The 26,369-nt window shown below is 42.5% G+C and overlaps 1 protein-coding gene across 5 annotated transcripts in view; it reads left to right on the top strand.

Annotated features, from left to right (window-relative positions):
• The first annotated feature begins 329 nt into the window (after positions 1 to 329).
• The window catches only part of LOC306975571 (cell adhesion molecule DSCAM-like), a 231,536-nt gene continuing 205,496 nt past the window's right edge, over positions 330 to 26,369 (top strand). For 3 of the 5 annotated variants that reach the window (XM_079573159.1, XM_079573157.1, XM_079573158.1), the window contains exon 1: positions 331 to 1,151. In XM_079573159.1, the coding sequence (XP_079429285.1) occupies positions 1,109 to 1,151 (43 nt within the window). In that variant the 5' untranslated portion in view covers positions 331 to 1,108. Of the gene's footprint in view, positions 1,152 to 26,369 lie in introns of all 5 variants that reach the window. The other 2 variants (XM_079573156.1, XM_079573155.1) reach the window with 1 other exon arrangement.

Below are 26,369 nucleotides of genomic sequence, written 5' to 3'. Positions count from 1 at the left end.
GTTGACATTGACATGGCTTTTATTGTGCACCATACTCCTAAAGTTGACATTTGCTTTTTGACGCACATAATCCACCTCTTTTTGGAAACGTTCCAGTACTTTTGCTCTGGCGCGTGTCCCAGTTCCAGGGGACTTACCTATTTCCATATTCCGAACAGGGACAGCCCATTGGCCGTATCTGTTCCGCTTTTGACATATAGCCTACATTGTCTGAGCGCACGTGCACGTCCGCACTCTGCAAACTCACTGTGAACCTGCAGACGGTGCGTAAAAAGGTGCTGGTGCGCGTCAGGAGCGTCTAATTTCCGTTTTAATGCAAATGCCCCGTCTCAGTGTTCCCTCGTTCCGCCACAACAGCACGTTTGCCCTGCAGAACGGCCGGTACCCGCCTCTGCTCCTTTAAGGCAATGAGGAATAAAGGCGCGCGCAGGGGCAGAGGAGAGGGCTACTCCGCGCACTGCTCAGAGCGTGGCTTCAGCGATTAGAAAGCGGCGGCGGAGGGAAGATGCGCTTGCTCGCCTCTCGCTGGACGCACGGAGGCAGCGACAAAGATGATCTGACTTTGGAGTTTCTCAATCAAAAGCTGTTTTCCATTCCTCTCCTCCTGCCTTATCACGTTTCTTTGGTTCTTTGCCATTTAAGTTTTCTTTTTTAATTAAGGATGATTCACCCGCAAATCTTTTATTTCAACAACCCGGAGCTTGAGACGCCCAGTGAGCTCTAGTTTGGCACATTTTTCTTCTTGGAGCCGCTCGCATCGCCAGCTCTGACTCAGCAGCACCGCACACACCTGGGCTTCACCCCTTCTCTTCAGCATCCCCTCTGAATAGCAGGGACCAGCAAGACGCGGAGTGGAGGAGACTCAATACATTTTCCCTCTAAGACAATCAGCGGATCGTTTATGCTGCGAGCGCACCAAGAGGAGCAAAAGAGCGACGCGTAAAAAGTACCAAGGAGATATTCAAAGTAGAGACTTCGGGACCGGTTTGCTTCAAGACTGTGGCAAATGTTTAACCTTAACCCAAGCACACATACGAGAAACCCAGGGAGGCAGCGGTCGGAGGAAGACGAGAAGGCATAGCTTTGGGGGGATTGAACGGAGCAGGGCATGTGGATATTGGCTTTTATCTTTTTCCAGAGCATCTTGAATGGTAGGTTTCCTCATCAGTTTTCTTATTTGCTTAACGAAGTGGGGAAATGTAAGCGGGCAGCGGGGGGAGTGCAGAGGGAGGATGGAGGTCACCTGTGACCCACATGAAATGGATTTGATCCGCTTGTCAAAAGGCTGACACCCTCGGTAGAAGCGGAGTCACGGGCGAGGCGAGCGCGCTTGAACCAATCCACACAGCCATTGGACACAGCTCTGGCCTTTACGCATCCACCCATAAACGCGGCTCATCAATTACCTTTTCTATCTCAGCCACTAATTAGGACTTGCTAATTGGGGTTTAAGTTTGAATTGCGTTTGTTTGCGTTCATTGCACGTCGTTTTATTTCAAATATGATTCTAAACGATGCTTATTTTGTCACAGCCCTGTTCCACCGTGGCCCCTAGTAATAAGTGACGTATTTGATATAATGGACATTGGGCTTAACCCCTTCCCCCTCCCCCACTCTCAGCCCATTTTCAAGTTCAAAGGGCTTGTTAATTAGAATCGTTGGAAATTGTGAAAAGAACATTTCCTGCCAAAAAACATGTGTGTGCTACTATGCATTTAATTCATTGTATTTATTATTTAATTTTACATCAACAACAACAAAAAATGGCATCTGCAGAAGGCTGTGCAAGAGCAATGGCCGTCTGTTTAGAGAATCTGACAACAGTAATTGCAAAATTTGTTTTATGGTGAACACATAAAAAATGTGACTGATGCATTTTCACAAGGTCATTTCAGTTTAAGAAAAATATTCTCAAATGTTATTCTGATACTGCACCAAAAACTGGTTCTTCATCTTATAAGGAACGCCGAGCTTCCTTATCAAACCTCTCCATACGGTGCTAAAGCATCTTTTATATTTGCAAGGCTCATTGCAGACATGCATGAGCCTGGAGATGTGCATGTGTGCATATTGCTGTGCAGAATTGGTGTGCTTGTGTACTTCTAATCAATAGCAGAAAATTGATACAGTTTATTGCATTCACTTATTGGCCAGAGCCCCTTCTACAGGGAGGGATTATGGCCGACTGGGTGTGTTTGAAAACAGGGAGAAGAGGCAGAGGCGGAGAAGAGGGCGAAGGCAGCAAAATGAATCTCAAAAATATGGCGACGTTTCAATGCGTTTTTACACGAAAACACGATAACAATACAAGGAATTTGTTTTTGTAAACGACGTACACGCGTGAACGTTTTAACCCCTATACAAAGGGCTACGTGATACCAAGAGCCACCCGAAATTGATTTTCCCTTCTGGCCGGGATGATAAAATAAGGCTGCGGAATGGATTTTGGTTTGGCGTGTCGTGTGTTTTTCCGTGATGAGGCGCCCTTCGTCGCTTGGCGTTTATTGACATGGACTCCGTATAAAAAAAAACGGTATCTCCCTCAGCCCAGCTTGTGCCCAAACTCATAAAGGAACAATAAGGAATCCTCATTAATCACAATCATCTCACTCTGACATTAGATCAACTGCCTCGCAAAGATTGTGCCCGTTTATTGCATGAGGGATTATTGAATAGGCCCGTGGCAAACAAGTTACAGGGATTAGGCAGTGCTCAGGGCAGACATGATGGGTTCTCGTCCGTCATTTGCGGTGCCAATGAATTGTTTTGGCGGCGTCACGTTGTCTCCGGTAGATGTGACTCGGTTCAATCTAAAACGCCTCGGCTCCATACGACTTTGTTTCCGGGAGCTTTTGTTGATTCCGATGAAAATGAGGTGCAGGCGTTGTCAGAAAGAATGAATGACCTTGTAGATGGAAGCCAGCGCTGCGATTGGATTCCAGACAATTCGAGCTGTTTGAGACTTAGGCCTATCACGAGCTCACTGGGCTGTCTCTATGGTAACCCCCTTAATGGCTGTCATCGGCAGTTTCCGAAAAAAACGTCGGCCCGTCCGCTTGTGGGGTGTTTTGTAAGATGTTGCTCGTCTCGGATTTTGTTGACAAAAAACCCCACCAGGTACTGTGCTAATAATGGGGTCACTCCTGGTGCATCATGGTAGTCGTAGTGCTTCCCGGCCGGAAGGTTTTGCTGCATCACACGGTGTGTACGGACCTCAACGAAATGGCAAATCGCTAAACCGTGGCTTGACCTTTTGCGTGCATTTCTCACTGCGACCTGTAATGTCTCGAATAAGCGATTTTTTAAAGGGATGCTTTGGATTTACAGCCACACAATGTTGTCTATTCAAAACCTGTGCCACAGAATCTCCAATGCAAATGCTAAATATAAATGTATCACCTTTATACATTATACACAAAAGCTTTAGTCAAATAAAGTGCTTCCTATTCAATGTGTACTTTTAGGAAGTCCCTTTTACAGGTTTCCGCAGGGAATTGTGCTAAAAATAAGGCCTTTAATGTTATTAAAATGTATTAAATTTAGCCTTTAAATCTGACTTTCTTTGGAAATTGCTCGACTTTTCTGCTGAATATTTCTGTAAATGTTTGCTCCAAAGTCTCCTGTTTCGACTTTTCTTATACATATCCACATTTTCCTTCTTTCCTATGTTACTGGAATGGATGCAGGTGTTTAAATGCATAGATTTTTGCCATTTGTCGCATTAAAAGCATGCTACTTGTATAAATGCTTTAACAGTAACACCTTGAATATGTCTACGACTGCTTTAGTATCGCAAATCTCCTAGCAAAACACAAAAATCCAGCGGTGTACGACAATTAAGAAGATGATTGGACACAATGCCAGGGAAACCCCCCCTTAGGTGCCTTGCCCACAGTTTGAGAAACACATTTTGATGAGCACGAACTGACATAAACTCGCATATGGAAGTGCAGTGCAGGCGCTAAGTGGGCAAACAGCACTCCCATTGACTCGCCTCGCTTTCACACCTTCATCTACTTATGTCAGCGTTAATGAACTAAGCACCGATCACACTCCCTTCCACAATCAGAGCAGATCACATTCCAGCTGCCTAATCATAAAATTATTAAAAACGCATTAGCGAACGTAAGGACACACTCCGCTCCTCTACTAGGTTTAATTAAAATGTGTCGCAATTACACGGCAAGTAGGAATTTCTTTAACCAAGCTTGATTTTTTTCTTTTTTTTTCTTTTTTTTTTTTGGTATGGCTGACTCGAATCTTATCTTTCCCGTCATCAGCGCTGGAGTAGAAACATATATATTATCTCTCCTTGAAGGCTGCCTCTAGGCGAAACCACAGCAGCCTATTCAAATTCTCATCGCAAAGATATAACAAGACAGGGCTCCTCGCACTGTTCCCATGAAAACCGCAATGATTTGTAGACAGCTCCGCGCAGTGTGTGTGTGTGCGTGTGTGTGTGTGTGTGGCTGCGACTCGTTTTGTTTGTCTTTTACCAAGCATTTGAAGAAGTAAGGGGACATTTTGGATTACAAATGAATTCTTTTGTCTAGGTCGAGTCTGTTTTTTTTAATACAGACACAAGGAAATAACATTGGTGCTGCATGTGATTGTTCGTATCCCAATTTGCATGATCGTTCTAAAGATTTCTCACATGATCGTACCTGCTGAGCTCATAGTGCTTAACTATTGTGAAAATGTTTAAAGCTGTACTTAATGTAAGGGGTTCTCGCCCTCTCTTCTTTATAGTCTCGTCGTGGAATACACATTGATTCAGTTTTCACGCTAAATAATGATTCATGTTTTCTATTCATGATGCATTTTCTGGTGCTTAAACTCTCTTGATCCACAAACTAGCAAACCGACCCGTGTTGCTAAACGGTATAATTAACTCTTGAATGATTTTTTTTATTTAATCCTCTAATCCAGGGGCCTCGGAGGTACAACGGGGTCACAAAACCATCTGCTTTATTTCATTTAAATGGTAAATTAAGATAAATCTGCTGAATTTAGGTTGCTCTTTTTCACCTGCATTAAAAACACTCAAATCAAGGAACCACTCACACATTCACTCTCTTATTCATGCACCAATGTAGGCAGACACAGGTGGGTGAAGTGTCTTGCCCAAGGACACAACGATAGTGTGGACCTGTGACAGCCAAGACAGTATACTCAACCTGATCCAAAACCTTTAACATCCTGCCATGGCAAGTCCCGACCCCAATAAAAGCTTTTAACAAAAAAATATAACTTTGACCCTGTTACATTTCTTAAAGGGACTATACTGAGTTGAGTTAAAATTAATCAAAATGTTAAAATTAAGTATTTTCATCCCCGTACATGTTTCAGCCATGTCCTTATGTATAGAATGAGCTCAGACCTGTTCACCACAACTGCCTCTAAAATCCTGCACTGTCACTCAAAAAGGTGTTAATTCGACGCACAAGCTTAATATAGAAGCTGCAGTTACACATAAGACCTGAGGTGGCAGTAGTGTGTCTAAAATGGCCAACTTGTATCTAGTCTCTTTAAAGCCACACCGCATAGAATTTTACCAATAAAAAAAAATGAAGCACAAGCATTTATTTAATGACAGATAATTTCATCATTGACAAATACCTCATAAATGTACAAACAAACATTTATGAGGCTCACCCCTCCTAAGATATGACCGCGAGTGGGTACGTCTCCAGCTCGTCTCCATGGAGATTGTGACGAAAGGCAATAGAAACATGTCCTCATCCAAATCCAATCTTTTATGACACACTGCAGTAATAGCATTTTCTGTGTTGAGCTGGTCATAAGGAGCATGATGTATTTTTTGCCGACAACAGTATAGTCCAAAATGTTACACAGTGTATCTTTAAATACATTATTTCTCTATTTCGTTTATTGTACAGCATTAATCATAAGACTAGGTAAAAAAACTATATATATAAAATGTTGATCAGCTTCATTTGACCCACTGTAAATGGTCAAGCGACACAGTTTTGTGTCCACTACACCTCTAACCTACACCATTACAAATATAATTCTTAAAAAATAGACTTTAGAAAATACATTATCCTGCAGAAATGGAAATTAAAACCCCATCTTAAACCACATAAGTGAATTTGCGTTTTTTGGCAAAGCTTTTGGCAAATGCAAGTCAAGATATTTCATTCGAACAGTGTCTTGATGCATCTTTAAGTGTTAATGAAGATCAGAGAAGACAAAACTAAGGCCCAGTTCCAAGAAAAAACACCAGCTTTGATGCATTACCTAGAAGTCATGGCCAACAGCACTATTCTCACTGATATAAACAAATATATTACATTACTGCTGCTATTTGCCTTTTCTGTAGCACTTTATAATTACTACACCTTATTTAGCCTTAATAAACGATGAGTTAACACTTAATTAATCATGACTAACACTTAGCAATGAATAAGTCAAGTATGTGGAGAACTGTTCAGTATGAGTTTGGCATTAAATGTAGAAGTTAAGTAGTTATTAAGTGTTAGTCACACTTAAAGGGACGACATGCAAGTTGGCCATTGTATACTCACTACTGCCACCTCAGGTCATACATGTAACTGCACCTTCTTTAAGCTTGTGCATGACGGCACTTCAGACCCGAATTAACACCTTTTTGAGTGTACAGGGAGGAAAATACTTAATTTTAACATTTTTAAACTCCATATAGTCCCTTTAAGTCATTCTCAAAAATCTGCCAATGGAATAATATTAAGACTCTAAATGAAATGTGAACTTTAGTTTAATTTTTGTTTGTTTATTATTTTAAATCCAAAAAGACTTGTTTGATTGGCACATTATTTCACTTCCCCTCTCAGATGAAGGTCAAATATTCTTATTTCAAGCAGATTTGACTTACTTTAGGTTTGTCCTGGTTGTGTAGTGATTCCTCATCTATGTGTGTGTACCCCGACCTGAACCAAGCAGATTTTCTCCAGTTGTTTAGTCCCTTTAACTTTAAGTGTTAATTCAAAATTCTAAATAAGGTGTAGTTATTAAGTGTTACCAGTATGGATGTTCTTCATGTAGTTTAGTAGTTTACAGTCTTTTTTGTTGTTATTTCTACTTACCCGTCCCCCCCGTATTGCCGAGGGTAAAAGCCCAATGGAGCTGGAACAGACCCCTACACGGATGCTAACTCCACCTCCTCCTTTTGCTGAGGCCCCTTCACAGCTCGTGCGATTCAATTCCAGTGCGAAAACTAGCTGCTCAGACCCAGGCGATAGATCACCGTGTGCCGCCGTACCCGTTATGAATATCTAATGGGCCAAATTAAGTTTACAAGCCCACTTAACACTTGCAAGTGGAGAGGGTTTGCCGGGTTACTTAGCGAACTGCGCGTGTGATTCCAGTTGAAAGGGCAGCTAATGTCGGCTAATGGATACCCCGATGTGTGATCATAATAGATATTCCCTTGTTCATACATCCTTGCAGTTCTAATGAGGGCTACTCCACTGTACCGCACCTCCTCAAGCCTGTCTCGCTCCCTAATTAGGAGGAAGCTTCGGTGGCGGGCGTGCACGGGAGCGGGAGCCGGGGCGCGCACGTGCACCAATGTAAAATCTAATTACCGATCGCACTGTGTCTGTCTGGATTACCCTGAATCAGAGGTGTAATTGTGCAAGCCCGCGCGCGTAAGTGTCTCTTGCATTAAAATGTTAACGATATCATTTAGCATCTGCGGGGAAGAGCGGGAAAGCCCGAGGCGCCCAGATGTAGGCGTTTGATCATGCGTGCAAAGCGAGCTTGTAGTGGTACATCTGGCGGGGGGGTTCCCTCTCGTACTGGATGTTTTTAATTCACTCAGCACCTGTCAAAGTGACATGTCGGATTATTGTGGCGCGCTGCACACGTACTGTAGAGCAGACAGTGGAGTAGTCGCTTTATGGAGCTGTTAAATATTAAGTGTGGAGTGGGTTGGGGACCGTTCTCAGGCAAATGGAAGCTTCCGACAAATCCCTTCTGTCCAGTTTTTTAGCTATTTTTTTTGATACAGTAGCATTGTGCCTTTTTGTGCCATATTGAAAGTCCAAATTCAATTGACAGAGAAATCCTGAAAACGTTGCATGGCATTGAATTTGACTGCATAAACACTAACATTGTATGGCCACAATGCAGATAACACACTCCCTGTCCCAAAATAAAGTTGCATGACGTTCTAATATTTGGTGGAACCTGGTTTCGCTGTGGCGTTGTTTCAATAAGCTTCTCTATTGATGATGGGAGTGTGCGACCACTGCGCAAAGCCTTCTCCAGCACATCCCAAAGACTCTCACTGGGGTTAAAGGGACTATACAGAGTTTAAACATGTTAAAATGATGTATTTTCCTCCCACTACACGTTCCACCCATGTCCTAATGTGTAGAATGAGCCCAGACCTGTTCACCACAACCGCCTCTAAAATCCTGCACTGTCACTCAAAAAGGGGTTGCTTTACTTAAGAGCCCGAAGGTGCAGTTACACGTATGACCTGAGGTGGCAGTAGTGAGTATAAAATGGCCAACTTGCATCAACCCCTTTTAAGATCTGGACTCTGTGGCGGACATCTCAAGGTCCCTGAACTACTCTTTCACAATGTGAGCCCGATGAATCTTGGCATTGTCATCATGGAATATGCCTGTGCCATCAGGGAAGGAGAAATCCATGCATGGAATAACCTGGTCATTCAGGATGTTGGGGTTGTCAGCCGATCTCATTCTTCGGGCTCATAGTGTTGCTGAACAACTGCAGCAAAACCTTGATCTTAACAGTTTTTTGGGGCTTTGTTCAGGCAGTATAATAGTACAGTTTAAAGGTGGTAGATGCAAGTTGGCCATTTTATACTCACTACTGCCATCTCAGGTCATACGTGTAACTGCAGCTTCTATATTAATCTCATGCACGACGGCACTTCGGACCCGAAGTAACAACTTTTTGAGTGACAGTGCAGGATTTTAGAGGCAGTTGTGGTGAAAAGGTCTGAGCTCATTCTACACATTAGGACATTGCTGGAACATAGGTAGGTGGAGGAAAATACATAATTTTAACATTTTTAAACTCTGTATCGACCCTTTAATTAATCACAGTCAAAATTACAGTTAGATTGGTTTGTGATCTGTAAGTTCGAACATGTAATGCACACATGGAGTCTCTTTATACATTAAACCTGCTAATCCTGATGCTTAGACCACTACAAACATATCACAAAAATAATATGATTCCTCTTATTTCAGTGTTCTCTAAAATATCAAGGCTTCTGGACATGTTTAACAAGGCAAAGTGAACTAAGTCTTGTTCATAAGCATCGAAATGACCACACCAAAATGAATGGTGTGGCTCCCAACCTTTTTGTCTTGCCTACCCCCTGGATCATCTATTTGTACTCCCTACCTCAAGGGCGTCAAGGGGTCAATGAAAACTAAAATACTTTACTCAAGTATAGTTAACTTTGGATTCTGACTGCACCTCATTAACTTCTGATTGTTTACAATGACTTCCATATGGTTGTGTTTTGCGTTTGATTTGTGCAGGCTCATTATCAGCTCGACACAAACAAGACAAGAGACATTCTCGATGACTATTTTTAGCTGGCAGTGCTTACTTACGGATGATTACTGCACTGCATCCTACTGTATACAGTACATGCAGCGAATTCCCCTCTTGAGCTTCTGTTCTCTGGCGATGACAGGTGGAAGAAGTGCGGCGGGTTTGGCGTCTGTCAACTACAAAGAATCCAGTTGGTCTATTAGGCTTTGAACTTTGATTCTGACTAAGGCTTTTTATGAGCGATATAGGGCTGCAAACTTATTGAGCTGATCTGACTTTCACAGTTTGATAATGGAATTAATGACATTGCTACATTTTTCAACCCCTTAGGTTAATTGAAAAAGAAGCACATTTGATTACTCGTTTGGCTAAAATGTTTAGTTAACTTGTTAGAGTTAGAGTTTTTTGCTCTAAAGTTGCCTGTTGTTTCCCATCGACTTTTAACCTCTTAACCCCCACCTTAACCGACCACATTTTCTCCAGTTCAGCTTAACCCAAATCTAAAAGCTTCTTGACTGGAGTGTACAGCCTATAGCAGTGGTTCTCAACCTTTTGGAGCTGCGACCCCCGTTATAACAGGTAAACGGGTTCGTGATCATCAAACTACGAACATAGAACATTAGATTATATGCTAATGAAAATATGTATGTTTTATTCAAATGATCTGGCGACCCCCCAAATTTGTCTGGCGACCCACAGGTTGAGAACCACTGGATTGGAAGGTTCCAATGGAAAATTTTTCTTCGCGTTGTCACTGTTTTGGTTGTATTTTTGGTGCTTTTTGTCACTTTTTCATTAGGCCCTTTTGACATAGGGCCTCATTTCCTAGTTATCCAGAGTGTTGCTGATTTCTGGAGATATTTTTTTTGCAATTCATGCAGTTCTTATATTTGAAGAGATACACGTGGCGCTAGGCTAGTGCAAGGCTAACGCATTTTCCACAGTGCACCTGAGGCAAATCACTTATAACGCCAGACTGACGATATAAATGTCTGTGTCGATAGAATAATTCTAACCATTTTGCATTTAAAAGAACTTATATTTGAGCAGCATCAGCTTCGTGGTTGTATAAGCTACACAGCGGCGGAGTGATCTGCTAGAAAATAGTCCCTCAAAATGCGATCATTCATGTGATGCAAGGTCAGTTATATTCCAAAAATAATCCTATGGACACAGACATTTATATGGTTAGTCTGGTGTTATAAGTGATTTGCCTCAGGTGCACTGTGGAGCGGGTCAGACTGTTTTTAATGCAGGCTAGCTGATACCATTGAAATGCGCTAGCCTTGCACAAGCCTAGCGCCACGTAACTCTTCAAATATAAGAATTGCATGAATTACAAAAAAAAAAACATCTCCAGAAATCAGCAACACTGTGGATAACTAGCAAATGAGGCCCTATGTCAAAAAATCCTGAAATATCCCTTTAAGGCTGTGTTTAAGAGGATAAAAATCCAAATTTACCCATGTTCCTCAAATGCACTGATTTGTTGCATTTGTGTCTTTACTTGTTGCTGCCTGCATATGCTCCGCTTCCTATTCTTTACGCAAACCCCTATCAACTTCACAACTTAGCGAGCAGTCTCTCTCTTTTGCTTTTTTCCCCCCAATATGAATCTCCTCGCCCCCGTCTGATGCTGCGTTTCGAAAAACTAGGCTACGGGGGGATGCGCACGGAGGCAAAGCCGGACAGACAGAGTGACAGAAAGACAAATGGGCCCGGCTCGGTTTCTCGACACCGGGCTTGTTATTTTTAAACCTGGCACAGATGCAAAGATTTAAGACCAAGTTAGTGACGCTTATTTTTAGCCGGCCATTTTTAAAGCGCTGTCATCTTCTCGGAGTTGAGTAGAGGTGGGTGGGGGGGCGGGGAAAGGGATGGAAAAAAAAAAAAAAACCTGAGAGAGCTAGTGTTTTACGAGCGTGTTGCCGGCGCCTATATTTGCTTGCATGGCTGTGTTTTTAATTGGGGGAACAGGTTAGGTGGGTGTGTGCGCTCGGACGGACCGGGGCGTGATGTGGACTTTGAGCCACGGCGGGTCTGATTTATGTCCTTCCAGCTCCGGCATCGATCGGCCCCGGCCTCGCGTGAGACTGAGTGCATTGTCAATAATGTTAGCACTTTATGGTATTCCTAGAATTCCCAGAGCCCCCCACCCCCCTCCACGCCCCTCCCTCCCCTCGTCTTTGCGCCGTACCATAAGGTGTGACGCTCGCACTGCGCTGTAGGTGTGAGGCTCTTGCTGCAGTCGGCCATGTTTGTTCCACATCAAATAAGAGGGAAGGAACTGAGAGCTGGGGGAGTTTGATAGTGCGGGGTTTTGTTTGACGCAAAGGTGCAAGTGCGGGGACGCCTAGAATGTATCAAAAGGCAAATTACTGAAGGGGGATTGTACATTATTGTCAAAGGTTTTACAAATAGTGACCGGTGTAAGATTTCTGAAAACCAAGCAGATTTCAGCTCAAAGTCACCTGATATATTGTAGCAGCAGCAGCATCAGAAATGTTGTTGTTGCTGTTCTTGGTGGAAAGAGCTCACAAACAAGGGCTCTTCTTTATAGTAGAATTGTGCAAATATGAACAAATTATACACATGCAGAAAGTTAGATAGTAAAACAAGTTTGAAATATGTATGGATGTGGAGAGGAAAGGTTCGATTTAGCTGATTCACGCACGTTTTATACAAACAAATGCTTTTCTCCAGTATCATTTAACGCAGTGTTTCCCAACCAGGGGTACGGGGACCTCTGGGGGTACTCGAGGACCTAGCAGGGGGTACTTGAAACTATTTCAGATTGAAAAAATGGGGAAATTGAAAACATTTTTTTTATAGGAAAAGCTATATTTTTCAGTAAAATGTGTTGCCTTAGGAGAATTTTGGGCAACATTGTCCTTTTTTCTTACAAATACCATTTTTGAGTAATTACTTTCTAAATAAACTGCAACACCCCTTAGATAGGAGGTACACGGACGCCCATAGGAAGGCCCAAGGGGTACACAAGACGATAAAGGTTGAGAACCTCTGATTTAACGCATAAAAATCTTCCATTGTCTCATTCAAACTCCAAAACTCGATGCCGTTTCCGCCAAAGTATAGTCCTTAGACCTGACGATTATAGAGATTGTGATTTCGCTAAAATTTTGATGGCCCAGCCCTCGGTTCCAACACACAATGTACAAAATACATTGTTAAAGCCACACCGGGTAAAAATTTCACCTAATAAACAAAACTGAAATACAAGCTACACAAGCTTTCATGTCAGAGTACAAAAATAAGAAAACCCTGTATGATGTTTATTTTATGATGTTTTTGCCGCGAGTGAGGCGGAGATAACCCGGAAGTAGCACCTCTACGGCTACAATAAGACGTCTTTCACAGGCCCACCTTAATGTACCCATAGGCCCCGGGGCTTAAACCGAATTGTAGGCCCCCACCTTCCCTCAGCGTCAAACCCTAACCCTAATGCTAACCTATAACCCTAACCCTGCTACTCCTACATGTCTTTTTTACTTAATTCTGATAGGCCCTTGATTATGGTAGGCCCCTGGGCTCCAGCCCCTGCTAGCCCGTTGGATAAGGTGGCTCTCTTTCTCACGGGTATTCATTCATAAATATTGACAGATTTTACATCCTCATGTCCTGCGAGGGGTCCCTGTGATGACGCTGTAATCCAAATATGGTATTTTTCCTTCTGGGAGCTGCAAAATACAGAAGAGCTGCAGAAGGAGCCGGGCATGCACTCGGTACAAGACGTTCAGGGCTTGTTTTCTCTGAATGAGGATAAGGCCCCACTCGGGCAGCGGGTCAACAATATTTTAAAGGTTTTTTTCACTTTATTGAAGAACTAAACAATATATACAAAATACCCTCTGAAAAAAACTTAGTTACTGATATGTCAATAAAATAATCTGGCTCAATCCATTATTCAGATTTCGTTTGCCCAAAACACAGGCAATTTTGGCCATTGTCATGCACAAAATGTCTTATTTTTATACAAAAACATAAAATGATAGAAAAATTGCAATCCATTTTTTTCTCATATTTATATCAGTAATGTCCAGCAAAAGTTTCAAATCAATATCTCTACATTTATTTTTTTCCCCTATTCACATGCAGTGTCTCGCCTTTAATAGGTGAGGTCTTCATTCAAATCCATTCTTTGATTAACCATTACAAATTAGACGTTCTGTGTCGAGCTGGACATTAGGAGCATGTATTGTATTCATGGCAACATTCAAAATGTTACGCAGTGTGCCTTTAAGTTATGGATGTGTTTTGGATAAACATTCATCCAGTGGGGGTTGGTCATGGGGCCCCGAGATGATTTGAAGATATAAAAAAGAAACATTGATTTTGTATTGAGATAGTTCTTCATTTGAAAGTAAAAGTAAACAAATAAATTCTAACTACTGAGACAGATTTTCTCACAAAGGCATATTTCTATCATGTAAATTGAGCTATTAATCTTTCGTTAATCTACAAAAACAAAGCAAAGGATAATAAAAAATATTTAAAAATGACCTTTTGGAACTGAAACCATCCCTGACATCACACAAGGTTAGACCGAGCGAGAAACCGTGTATATTCAGTCACATGTGAGGTGACAGAATTGAAAAAGACATATTGTGTGCACGTGTGTCCAGAAGTGTGCAGGTGTTTACACGAGGCCGAGCGTCCCCGCAGACTGTTGCCAGGACGAGGTCTATTATGTGTCGCTCCCTGTCCCTCCTTCGCACCCATCCATCCCCACAAGTGATTATGCTAATTAGTGTTTGATCAGATGATTAAATTAAAACTCCATTCATTCAAAGTACTAAATGCTCTGAATACATTTGTGTCCGTTTAGCCGCCTGGCTTCACACAGCTCCGTTCCCCTGGCGCCGTCTTTGATGGAGAACAAAAGGCAGGACCAGAGCGGGAGAGACAGAGACTGGAATTGTGTGAAATGAAAAGATACATTTGGTACATCGGAGACTCAATATGATTTTAATTTACATTTGCTTTGCTCTGATATTATGTAAGTAAGATAAAAAAGGCAACAGCGGATGAAAAAAGTGCTGCTATTATGATTTTATTATTGTGATTATGGTTAGACCTGTGATGTATGTTGAACATCTCACATTTAGCATGTCTTGCCCCCATTAATATTTAAAAGAAGGTCCAAAGATCATAAGACCTCAGGTTTAGGGCTGGGTATCGTTGCATTACTTCTTGATATAATTACAGTATTTTAAGAACAAAAACGTACCTGAATGATAATGTAATACCTATACCAAAATATTTGTCATCTATAACCATAAAACAGAACCGTAGTGTTCATTTATAATATCAGTGAATCCCTTGACCCATCAATCCATCCATCTTCTTCTGCTTGTCCATTTGATCACATTGCACCAGCCCCTTATGGCTAGTCCTGAGCCTATAGCCTGTCCGTCCATGGGAGTGGGTCTCTCCTTCTGTGGTTCTCCCCAAGGTTTCTCTTTTCTCCTGCCGGGTTTTTGTGTTTTTCCTTGCCGTGCTGGAGAGTCTAAGGACGGGGGACACCCACGCCGCTCGTCGCTACCTCCTATTGGACATTATATTTGCCTGGATTCACCTGAACTTTTAATTGTCATATTTATTGCTCTTTTTTATTGCCTTAATGTTTGGTGCAGCCCTGTGAGGCGACTTCTGTTGTGATATTGGGCTATACAAAACCATTAAATTTGAAACTTGAAACTTGAGCCGCTGTGACTGAGCCGCATCACCAATGTGGGCCAACCTGACCAGCATGTTATTGGAGGTAGAGGAAACCGTAGCACCCAGAGGAAACCTGGCTGCTTTCATTGCTCCTCTGAAACGGTGCACCGCCTCCTGGGTTTGTCCCTGTCTCAGAGCATGGTGTCCTGCACTGGTCAGCTCCTTTCTCTTCCTCCTGCGCAGCTCTCTCCGCTCCATCACAGTCTTTCACCATCTTCTGGGAAAAGCTTAGCAGTTAATCTGTTTTATTCTCTTGTGAATGTCCATTGGTCGGATGGAATGGCATGTGTGGCTTAGCTTTAAGTCTTGCCTGGATACCTCCTTAACAAACTCAAGTAGTGATTCTATACTATTATTGTACATAAATATGAGAAGAAATTGCCTTAATTTCTGGTTAAGGCTCACGTCCCACTGAAAATGTTTCCGTGACCCACTTCAGGGTCCCAACCCACCAGTTGAGAACCAGCGGCATTCATAATTGCCGCCTTTTGTGATTTGTCTATTGCAACCCCTCAAATTGCCAGTTTGAATCATTTGAGATTTGATAAGCCCCATGGGAATATCATTTTGTTTATATAAACCGAGAAATCGCAATTGTAAAACAAAGCAATGAACAGCCTTAATTTATCAAATAAGAGCTGTTGTAAAAATAAAGATGAGAAAATAAGCTTTGTGCCTGGGGTAGTGAGGAAGGAGGGGGCGGGGCAGCGCTGAGAGGAGCCGTGCTGTGGTCCCTTAAGTGTTGAATAAACATGCTGGTTTAGGCAAATGGCTCGCGATAAATGTTTAATATGATAAGTCCATAAAGACGCTCAAATGAGTCTGGAGTATTAAAATGAGCACAGCGGCTGCAGCAGCACGACGAGGCAGAGGAGGATGGAGAAGAGCAGAGGAGCGTACGGGAGAAAGCAGGGCTGGAATGAATAGAAACAGAATCAAAAACGCAATTTAATGACACAAAGTGGACATTTTAGCGTCACTGAGGCTACCGTTAGACACCTAATCTCATAGTATATTTTACATTTTATAAACAATTAACTTTTGACGCCTTAACCCCCACATGAACCAAGCACATTTTCTCCAGTTTGGCTTTACCCACATCTAACAGCTTAAAAGAGCATCAAAACAGCAACAAAAACGAGGATGAAATTGCAACAAAAAAGTGACAAAAAATGTGCTGGCAAAGAGACAAAACGTGGCGAAAACATGACAAAAAAGTGACAAAAAAACAAGAAAAAGCGATGAATACGTAACAAAAAAGCATGAAAAATGTGACAAAAAAGGCAATAAATTTGAAGATCTTAGCTTTCAAATGAGACGTTGCACTGCTGCTCTCTAGTCGAGAAGCTTTTAGATTTGGGTAAAGAAGATGTGCTTGGTTCAGGCGGGGGTTCAGACATCATAACGAGGAACTATGCTGGTTTACATCTCAGTGTTTGTTTGGAGCTCCCTCTGCAGGCAGCTGTGGGAATTGCCTTTCATAACTGGATAATAGAAGCTAAAGGCAAACAGTGTTGGGGTAACATATTACAAAAGCAACGAGTTACATAAAGAAATCACTGTTTTCAGTAGCTGTAGGAATATAACATATTACTGAGACAAAATACGGGAATATATTCATCATTACTTTCAATTAACTCAAGTAACTCAAGTAGTGCAATCTGGAGTACCCCAGGGAAGTGTGATTGCTCCAACTCTGTTTATCTTATTTTTAAATTACCTATTGACTGTTTTAGAAGACTGCTGTGTGTTATTGCCCCAAAGTGTTAATGTTATTCCAGCAAATACTGAGTGTGTCACTCAGTATGGGTCTATGGGGGACTGCCCTTTTGCTCGGTGGCAATTTTTTTGTTTACATTTTGCCAAAAGTAACTCAAAAGTAACTCAAAGTAATGTAAATCAGCTACATTTTTGAAACAGTGATATGTAATGCAAACTTATTACATTTTAAAAGCTCTATTCCATCCATCCATCCATCCATTTTCTTCCACTTGCCTGTTTCCGGGTCGTGGGGGCAGCTGTTGGAGCTGCTCAAATCACATCGCATCAGCCCCTCATGGCTCCTCCTGCAGGTGATGGGTCCACAGAAGGACAGACTCACGATTCTAACCGGGCCTTTTGGTCTCTCATAAGGGGCTTCTGAACCGCTCTTTGTCTGAACCGTCAACTAGGACCTGTTTGCCCTGGGAGACCCTACCAGCGGCACGAAGCCCTGACAACAGAGCTCCAGGATCATTCAGGTGCTCAAACCCCTCCACCACGTTAAGGTGACGGTTCCAGGAGGGGAAAGCTGTAATCACTAACATAAAATATATTAAAATATTTAAGTAACTTTCCCAACACTGCAGGAAAACAAATCTATGGCGCCATAAGAAATGCAGATTATTTATTATTCTGCCAATAGTTTATGAGCTTTAAAAGTGTGGAGGACACTTCAAATACAAATCGAAGCACTTCAGCAGTAAATGATCAACATAAATAGGCTTACTCAAATACTTCAGGTGTTTTTGACAAGAGAACAACACTATTACCTGTGTAAAAGCTCAATTTTGTATCACAAGTCCCCTTAGGCGCAAATATTCTGGTAATGCTGTATATTGTCTGCTGAAAACAACAAAAAGTCTGTCTCTCTTGGTGTTTATCCTGTTCGAGACAGACAGACTGTTGTGTAAACCCCAACAAACATCTTTGGAAATCCTCGTGTAGGTTTACTTCTCAAATTCCTAAAGTTGGGAAAGAGGGGGTGAAGATGGATGAGAGAGAAGAGAATAGGCTGGATGAGAGAGGGAGAAGAGGAGGAAGAGGAGGCTGATAATGGCAGCCAGAGCTAACAGGATGAGAGGCGCCAGCTGCTGTGACATCAGCATTAACACACTCCACAGCTGCTGGCCACAGACGTGCGGCAGGACAAAACCGGGACAGTGGGACGTCTTCAGAGGGCCGCCACGGACTCCTAATGACATTATTACCTGTTCAGCCTGAATATTACAGGAATGGGACGGTCTGAAGTGCCAGTGCTGTGAGGCGAGGGGAGAGGAAAATAATGCATTCAAATCAACAGATGTCTGAGCAGATGAAAGGAATTAGGGCGTTTTGATGCAGAGAGAGCTCCGCTGAGTCGCTGTGATGCAACGGGGATGTCCTTGGGCTCGCCGTCGCCACTGTTATCAGAAACAAAGTCTGGGCAGGACAGAACCAGTTTTGCTTTGTGTTTTACAACTTGATCATCATGTCATAATCGGGGCAGGATACAAAGGAATGCTTGGGAGAGAGTTAGTTTCTCTAAAACAAATCCACAAATGTCTTACTTGATCAGTGTTCGGGAGGGATTAGTTTTGAAATCTTAATCTTTTGGTTGGAAGTTCTTTCAGTAACCAACATTATGTGTGTAATTCTGATTATTACTTTTGGACGTCAATTAGAGTAAATAATGTTTTATTTACGCTGACAGTGAAGACAATGAATGTGGATAATGAATGAAAGAATGATCAAATGTAGAACTTTATGGTCATTATACAATTGAACAACGAAATGGCGAAATAAGATAAGATAAGATAAGACAAACTTTTTTAGCCCCAGAGGGGAATTTGACTTGGGCTAAAGTTCCACTCATCTGCACACACAGTACATACAATGACAGAAAAGTGCCACATCTGTTGGACTCATCCTAAGCCACAGCGACACTGCGCGCCGTCGTTGTGGGCCAACCTGACCAGCATGTTTTTGGAGGTCGGGGAAACCGCAGCACCCGGTGGAAACCTACGCAGACACGGGGAGAACATGCAAACTCCAAGTTCCAGACCATCCGGTCTCACAGCTTGATATCCTTTTTGATTTTACATGGTGGGGAAAGAATTGACTCCCAATGAAGCTACCAAGCCGTGGGGCTTAGCTGCGAGTCTTTTTTGCCCTTTTTTGTTTCCTGTAGCGCCTCTTGTGTCTCCTCCACTGTGCTGCAGGTGTGGGGGGCTCCTGGTGCCTCTTCAGTGTTTCACAAGAAGTAATCTATGAATTTGTAGCTCTGAAAAGCCCAAAAACTAGATATTTACCACAAACCAAGACAACAATCTGCATTTTCACATTTCTCATAGTTATCACTGTCTTAGCCCAACACCTCAATATTTTTAGGACATAATAATATTTAGCCTTCACTATTTCATACAACATGCAGGTACTTGGATTCACATTTATTCAAAAGGTTAAACTGTTCACCATTATGTTATGTTTTTTCCTGCAATTATAGTAAGTCATGTATGTAGCCACAGCTGTCTTGGGTTAGACTGTCAGAAGCGAAGCTGCCAATCTGCGACAATGTCCCCACCGCAGCCACTTGCTCACGCACTCACCCAAGCTCACTGTGTCCCATCCTGGGACTAACCAGGGCTTCAGCTTCTGAAAACAGTCGAGATCCAGCATAATCAAAGTGGTGTGACTGTAGACCGGAAAAACACCCCTCCCACTTTTCTGATGTGGGACAGTTTTCAAATTGTCAAATAACCTTATCCTTTTGTCGAGGCATCATCAAGACGCCAAAACATTTTCTTACTCCTTAACTGGGACACACATGTTCTCCACAAGCAAAACAAAATGCATGACTACGGCAGAAGCTTTGAATATGATGCATCAAGTGTGGCCTAATGAACCCATTTGTAACAAGTGTAATCGGATCCCGAAGCCCGAAGACGCTGCTTGTCAGGTCGTTTCCCCTCTTGCGTTTCTCCGGCGTGTCCACTGCTGGCTCCGTGGACATTTGTAGACGTTTGCTTGCCGGGCTGACATGCAGGTGGACAGCTCTCATATACACAGTCTGTCACCAGAGCCCCTTAAAGACCCTTAACCATAATCGCGGCTGACATAATAAGGTTGGATGTCCAGTATGTGCCATGCCGACTTGTCTGGGCCGGCCGAGGCTTCTGCCAACAGGCATCTTTTACAGTGCGAGCGCGGCTGCTTAATCACATTACCCGGAGAGACAGTGTACGCCGCACATTGGATTAACGTAGATGTTATTAGATTGCATGCACTCCGGTCACAATCAGACATGTTAAGTATGATAGTGAAAAAAATATATGTATGTGTCCACTCTTTAATGCAATTTTAGTTTAGGTTTGTAATGACAATGCTCCGATCCCTTACACATATTCTGGTGACTGAGACAAACAAAAAAAATGCAGCACTATTGAATATTTTTAGCCATTTCCTCTGGGACAAGTTTTGTTTTAATTGACCCAGTCTTTTCTAGGGAGGTCTGATTGTAGACAATGCCCAGATGGGACTTGTTTTTGGTGGTAGGGGAAACTGGAGCGTCCCAAGGAAACTTATGGGGAGAACATGCAACCTCCACAAACAATGCTAACTGGTGTCTTGCAATATTGCTTGTCTTGAGATGTTGCTACTTTGCTTTGAGTACAGATAGCCAAACTTTATTAGATGTGTGCCTTCTTTCAAATGTTTAGCATGTTTAGCATATTACCTGGAATGTTCAGTAGTGTGGAACTAAGTAACTCATGCCCCTAGAGGCCATAAGCGCCACTGCAGGTGTCGTAGCATGTTGTATATGGATTTTGTACATTGTGCCACAACTCAATGACACAATGGAGATGATTTTGTTTCACTCAAACTTGGCTGTAAACACTGCTAAAGTGGCGCTAGCCCGCAGTTAGCTTTGCCCTTAAGCCTATTAGCTCCTTCTTTGTGATTCTATTAGTGTGTATTGCACCTTGGACCCGCAGGCAGGAAAATTGCAATTGTGGTTTTCTGGCCAGAGACACCAGGAAAAGATGAAAGACCCCCCAATCATCCCATCAACACAAAAACGATAGTAGTAAAGTAAACAAGTTACTAGTAGACACTGAAATTCACTATTATTAGAAAATGGCATTTAAACACTGCATAGACAAGTGAATGGTTAAACGTTGGTATTTTTACCCTTCTTTACTAGTGTTAGGATGAAGACTGACTTGCTGAGGAGGCAGGTGTGAAGATGGGACTTGATTTGGATTCCTAAAATGGCAGTAAAGGGTGGAGAAGGGGGTATTATTCCAGTATGAATGACATAGGAGAAGATAAATGGTGGCAAAAGACTCTACTACTCTACTCGTTCTGCGCTGGCTGTGATTATTATTTGTGATTGCATTTAGATACAGTCATATATAATTTAGATCTATTCTATTCTCTGTGCGCATTTAAAACATGTCCAAGAGCAGCAACATTTGAGAGAAGACATGTTTGTAGAAGTGTGAAGGTCTATTTCAAGTTATTTTATATAATTTAGGAATTCAATACGGTTCTCATTTCCTTATTAGCACAAGGAATGGTTGTTCATATTTACTGGAGTGAATGTTTCTCATCTACTTTGCCTATTTTGTTGCACAATACACCACCAAATGATATGTGCTCAAATTTAATGAAACATGTGCTGAAATGGTTTAGAGAAATATCACAAATAGACACTGCAATAATCAACTCTGTCATGGAATATTGCAGTTACTTTCTCATATTGTGAAGTTCTATAGTTGGTATTGCATTTCACAAATAAGTTTCAAATCAATTGGTTATGTTAGGTATTTTATCCTCTATTTCTGTTACTTATTACTGGCAAGATTCAAAGATGCACCACCGCAAAAGCACCGACTATTTATACAGACAGATTCACCGAGGACCGTTCGTCAATGGGATTAGCATTAGCTCTCTATAAATATATGAGTCTTTCTCTGGTTAATTAGGTGATGGGGAACAGCGCTGCGTTTCTTCTTTGGAAATTATCATTTTAGAAAGCTGTTCTTTCCCGCTGCTATTTTTTTTGTCTGAGCAGAATTTCACTTTGAGACGCATAAAGCTACTTTATATTGTGAGGATTTTGTGCCTTAGACGAACTGGGGACTTCGTAGATGCAGAAACGTCTTTGTTATGCACTGTAGCATTAATTATTCATATTTTAGTTTTGAAAAATCAGCAAAGACAATGTTACAAAAGACCTATCATTGATTTAGTTAGTACAGTACAGCCTTTCAACCACTTGTTGAGAGGATATCTTTTAACAAACAGCAAACCGTTGAAAAACTAGATCAGCATTCAGCCTTTTTTTTGTAATTCATGCTGTTCTTATATTTGAAGAGTTTCGTGGCGCTAGGCTAGTGCAAGGCTGATGCATTTCTATGGTATCAGCTAGCCTGCATTAAAAACAGTCTGACCCGCTCCACAGAGCACCTGAGGCAAATCACTCATAACACCAGACTAACCATATAAATGTCTGTGTTGGTAGAATAATTTTTGGAATATTACTGACCTTGCATCACATGAATGATCGCATTTTGAGGGACTATTTTCTAGCAGATCACTCCACCGCCACGCAGCCTATACAACCACGAAGCTGATGCTGCTCAAATATAAGTTATTTTAAATTCAAAATGGTTAAAATTCCTCTATCGACACAGACATTTATATGGTTAGTCTGGCGTTATAAGTGATTTGCCTCAGGTGCACTGTGGAGCGGGTCAGGCTGTTTTTAATGCAGGCTAGCTGATACCATAGAAATGCGCTAGCCTTGCACTAGCCTAGCGCCACGTAACTCTTCAAACATAAGAACTGCTTGAATTCCAAATAAATATCTCCAGAAATCAGCAACACTCTGGATAACTAGGAAATGAGACCCTATGTTAAAACTCCTGAAATATCCCTTTAATATAAGGGATATTAAAGGGATAATATCCCTTATATGTCCTACTGTACCTACTGTACCTACCTGTACAGTAGGTACAGTAGGACATACCTACTGTATGTCCTAAACAGAGGACATACAGTAGGTGTAAGTCCTTCCCTCTTCACACCACACACGTTTGTATTTCTTCACATTTCAGATCATTTGACCATTTAAATTCTTTTCCAAACAAGCTTTTTTCCCCCATTTATCCAACAGTGTGCTTAATAAGTTGCCCGGTGACTCTACTGTTGATGTTAATGCTCGCGTTTACTCAGCAGTAGAGGGAGCTGCGTGAGTTCTCCTCTCTCTAATCGCTCATCAGATCGCCTCTCGCACACTCATCATCATCACACGCGGCATCATTTAGACATCAGCGCTCGGTTTTGCTCAGCGAAAAGGCACGGCACGCTCCCTGGCTCGCGTTTATGAGACAGGCAGCCACTCTGGCCCATTTAAGATGTAAAAAGAGACTGGGGAGGGAGGAGGAAGCTCTTGCGTGCAGTGGGGGGTTCGTTTTTTTTCTTTTCCTTTTTTTATGCAGCCTTGCCCGCCCCTCCCTGCTCGACATCAGAGGACAGATCTGTCGGGGCGGATCAGCAGCCCGCGCACAGCCAAGCCTTTCTACTGTCACAGCGGCCCTAAATATTCATGAGAGCAAATTGGAAGACAGTCATTTAACTCGGGCGCGTGGTGTATCGCCGCTGGGCAGATCACATCAGTGGGAATGCTTACTCACACTGGACCGCCTGGCACCGGCTGCTCGTCTCCATATCCGTCTGGCAATTTGCAGCCACTATATGTTATTTCCAGGTTCATGGCCGCCGGCGTATTAACTCCGCCGGAATATGATTTTCAATCTCTCTAATCAGATCCAATATAAACAGAAATTGGGTCACGTACAGGTTAATGCTCTATCTTTAGCTGCTTGTAATTTCGCATAGTAAACACAGCCAGGTTTTGCCATAAATCGCAGCGTCCATAATCCCATGACAACCCTGTGGACAATCTGTGTGAAAGATATAATCTTGTTCACTCACCTTTCTTATTCTAGTTCAAGAATACAACTTAAACATCTTTGCAAACTTTATAACAGGGTTTCCGCGAGGCATTAAATTAATTGTGCCAAAATCAACGCCTTAAAGGAACAGGCCACCGTTTTTCCATACTGAGATATGTTCTTACCTGAGTACGAGTTTTTACTTGGTCATTCTAACTTCACCCCGTTTGGAGCCATAGGAATACACTGGGAGAGGCCAAATGCTAACAACATCTTTGGTTATTGTGCGTGACTGAGCACACGCACAAAGACCAGACAGGTAAGCGTCAACTCGTCTAAGTTCAGGTAAGAACATATCTCAGTATGGAAAAACGGTGGCCTGTTCCTTTAAAAAGCCTTAAATTGGATTCAAACTGGCATTAAATCTACAGTTCTTGGAAAATGATGGTAAATGAACTTATATTGCGCTTTTCTACCTTTATCAGGCCCAAAGCGCTTTACGTCCCCCATTAACACTCTCATTCATACACCAATGTACGCAGACACTGGAGGCAAGTAGGGTGAAGTTTCTTGCCCAAGGACAGTGTGCAGTTGCGGGAGGTGGGATTCGAACCCACGACCTTCCAATCATGAGACGACCCGGTCACCATTTGCCCACCGTTGCCATGACATCGCTCATCAACTTTGACTGTGTTATTTTAGCGTGAATACCAAATGGTACCAATGCACTATGGTCTAAAACAGTGATCCTTAAAGGGGCATTATGCAACTTTTCATGCTGTGCTGACCACTAATACAGCTGTTAGGACAAGGTCACAAATAACTTCTTTTTCCCATATAAAAAGTAGGATAATGCACCTTTAACTATTGGGTCGGGACCCAAAAGGGGGTCGCAGAACCATTTTCAGTGGTTTGCGAATCTATTCCAGGGAACATTTTCAATATTTTCCATCTGGAACAGAAACAAATTTGGCACTAGCAAGTGTAGCAAGTATAACACTTGCTACTCCCTTTATTCAGTGCATCGTTTCTGCCAGTGGCCTTCGTCAGGCAAAGTGTTTTTTATGAATGAACCGTCTTCAATATTTTCCATCTGAAACTGCCGGCCATTGGCATGTTTTGATCACAATTTCAAAGTCTTAAAGGCTCGTACTGCTTGTTCAATAAAACCATGTGTGGAAAATACTATATTTGATATAATATATGATAAAATTACATGTTTATCGTTCTGTCCAGTTCTCTTTCTTCTGTTTTTGAAAGTGCACTGTGGCTCAAGTTTGCATGTGGACATTCATTTAAAGGTACTATACAGAGTTTAAAAATGTTAAAATTATGTATTTTCCTCCCCCTACATGTTCCAGCAATGTCCTAATGTGTAGAATGAGCCTAGACCTGTTCACCACAACTGCCTCTAAAATCCTGCACTGTTCCTCAAAAAGGTGTTAATTCGGGTCCGAAGTGCCGTCATGCACAAGCTTAATATAGAAGGTGCAGTTACACGTATGACCTGAGGTGGCAGTAGTGAGCATAAAATGGCGAACTTGCATCTAGCCCCTTTAATCTAGTGTTTCCTCAGGATTACAGACAAAAACACGGAGTCCTCAGCGTTACCTTTCAATATACATTTTGTGTAAAGTATAATATTATGTAACACATGTTTGAATGTAAAAACAAAATAACGCAAACATCCCACCCCATTCTTCCCCACCGCCATGTACGTTTAAGTGTCTCCGAACACGAGTGAGCAGGTATGGCCGTCCTAGTCAGAGTCACCCTAAGGGCACGAGGCACAGGGCCGCTTTAATTACCCAGGATCCCCTGCTGTCGGGCTGTCACCCGCGTCCCACGTGCCGACAGCGCCAATGACAACCCCACGCACTGGCAACCGGGGCGCCCTGTGATATGTGCTGTCTCCGCCCTCTCCGCGCGCTCTTGTTTGCCTGTGATACTCGCTGTCTGCGTGACACAGAGAGAGTTCACCTCAAAAGGCTGCGGCTTGAAGGATAAATGAATTATGAAATGAGGTTTAATAGCTTGTCATCGCTCTCTCCCCCGCGTGGCGCCGGGATATTCTCCATACTAGTCGGGGGGGGGGGGGGGGGGGGGAGGGAAGATAAAACATTGCAGCTTGTCTGGGCTTGATCAGGTGTCTAGTTTGCAGATTCAGACGTTTGCAGGTTTGTCCGTATCATTGTGCGGCGTTATCGTTCTGGCAGTGATTACACGCGGCAGCTCCTGGAGTTGGAAAGCACAGCGTTCTGGTTAGTTAACTCCTGTCAGCTGATAAACATGTTTGTCATTGGCTGCAGGACCGATGCCTGGACACAGCGATGATTGCCAATTGACATGGCGGAGATAATCAGTGGTTACTGTGTGGCTGAGCAGGACGCT

This window comes from Gobius niger (assembly GCF_951799975.1).
Source record: "Gobius niger genome assembly, chromosome: 1".
In the NCBI taxonomy this organism is placed as follows: domain Eukaryota; kingdom Metazoa; phylum Chordata; class Actinopteri; order Gobiiformes; family Gobiidae; genus Gobius; species Gobius niger.
The sequence above is the reverse complement of the archived record's forward strand: the minus strand, read 5'-3'. Positions and strand labels throughout refer to the sequence as shown.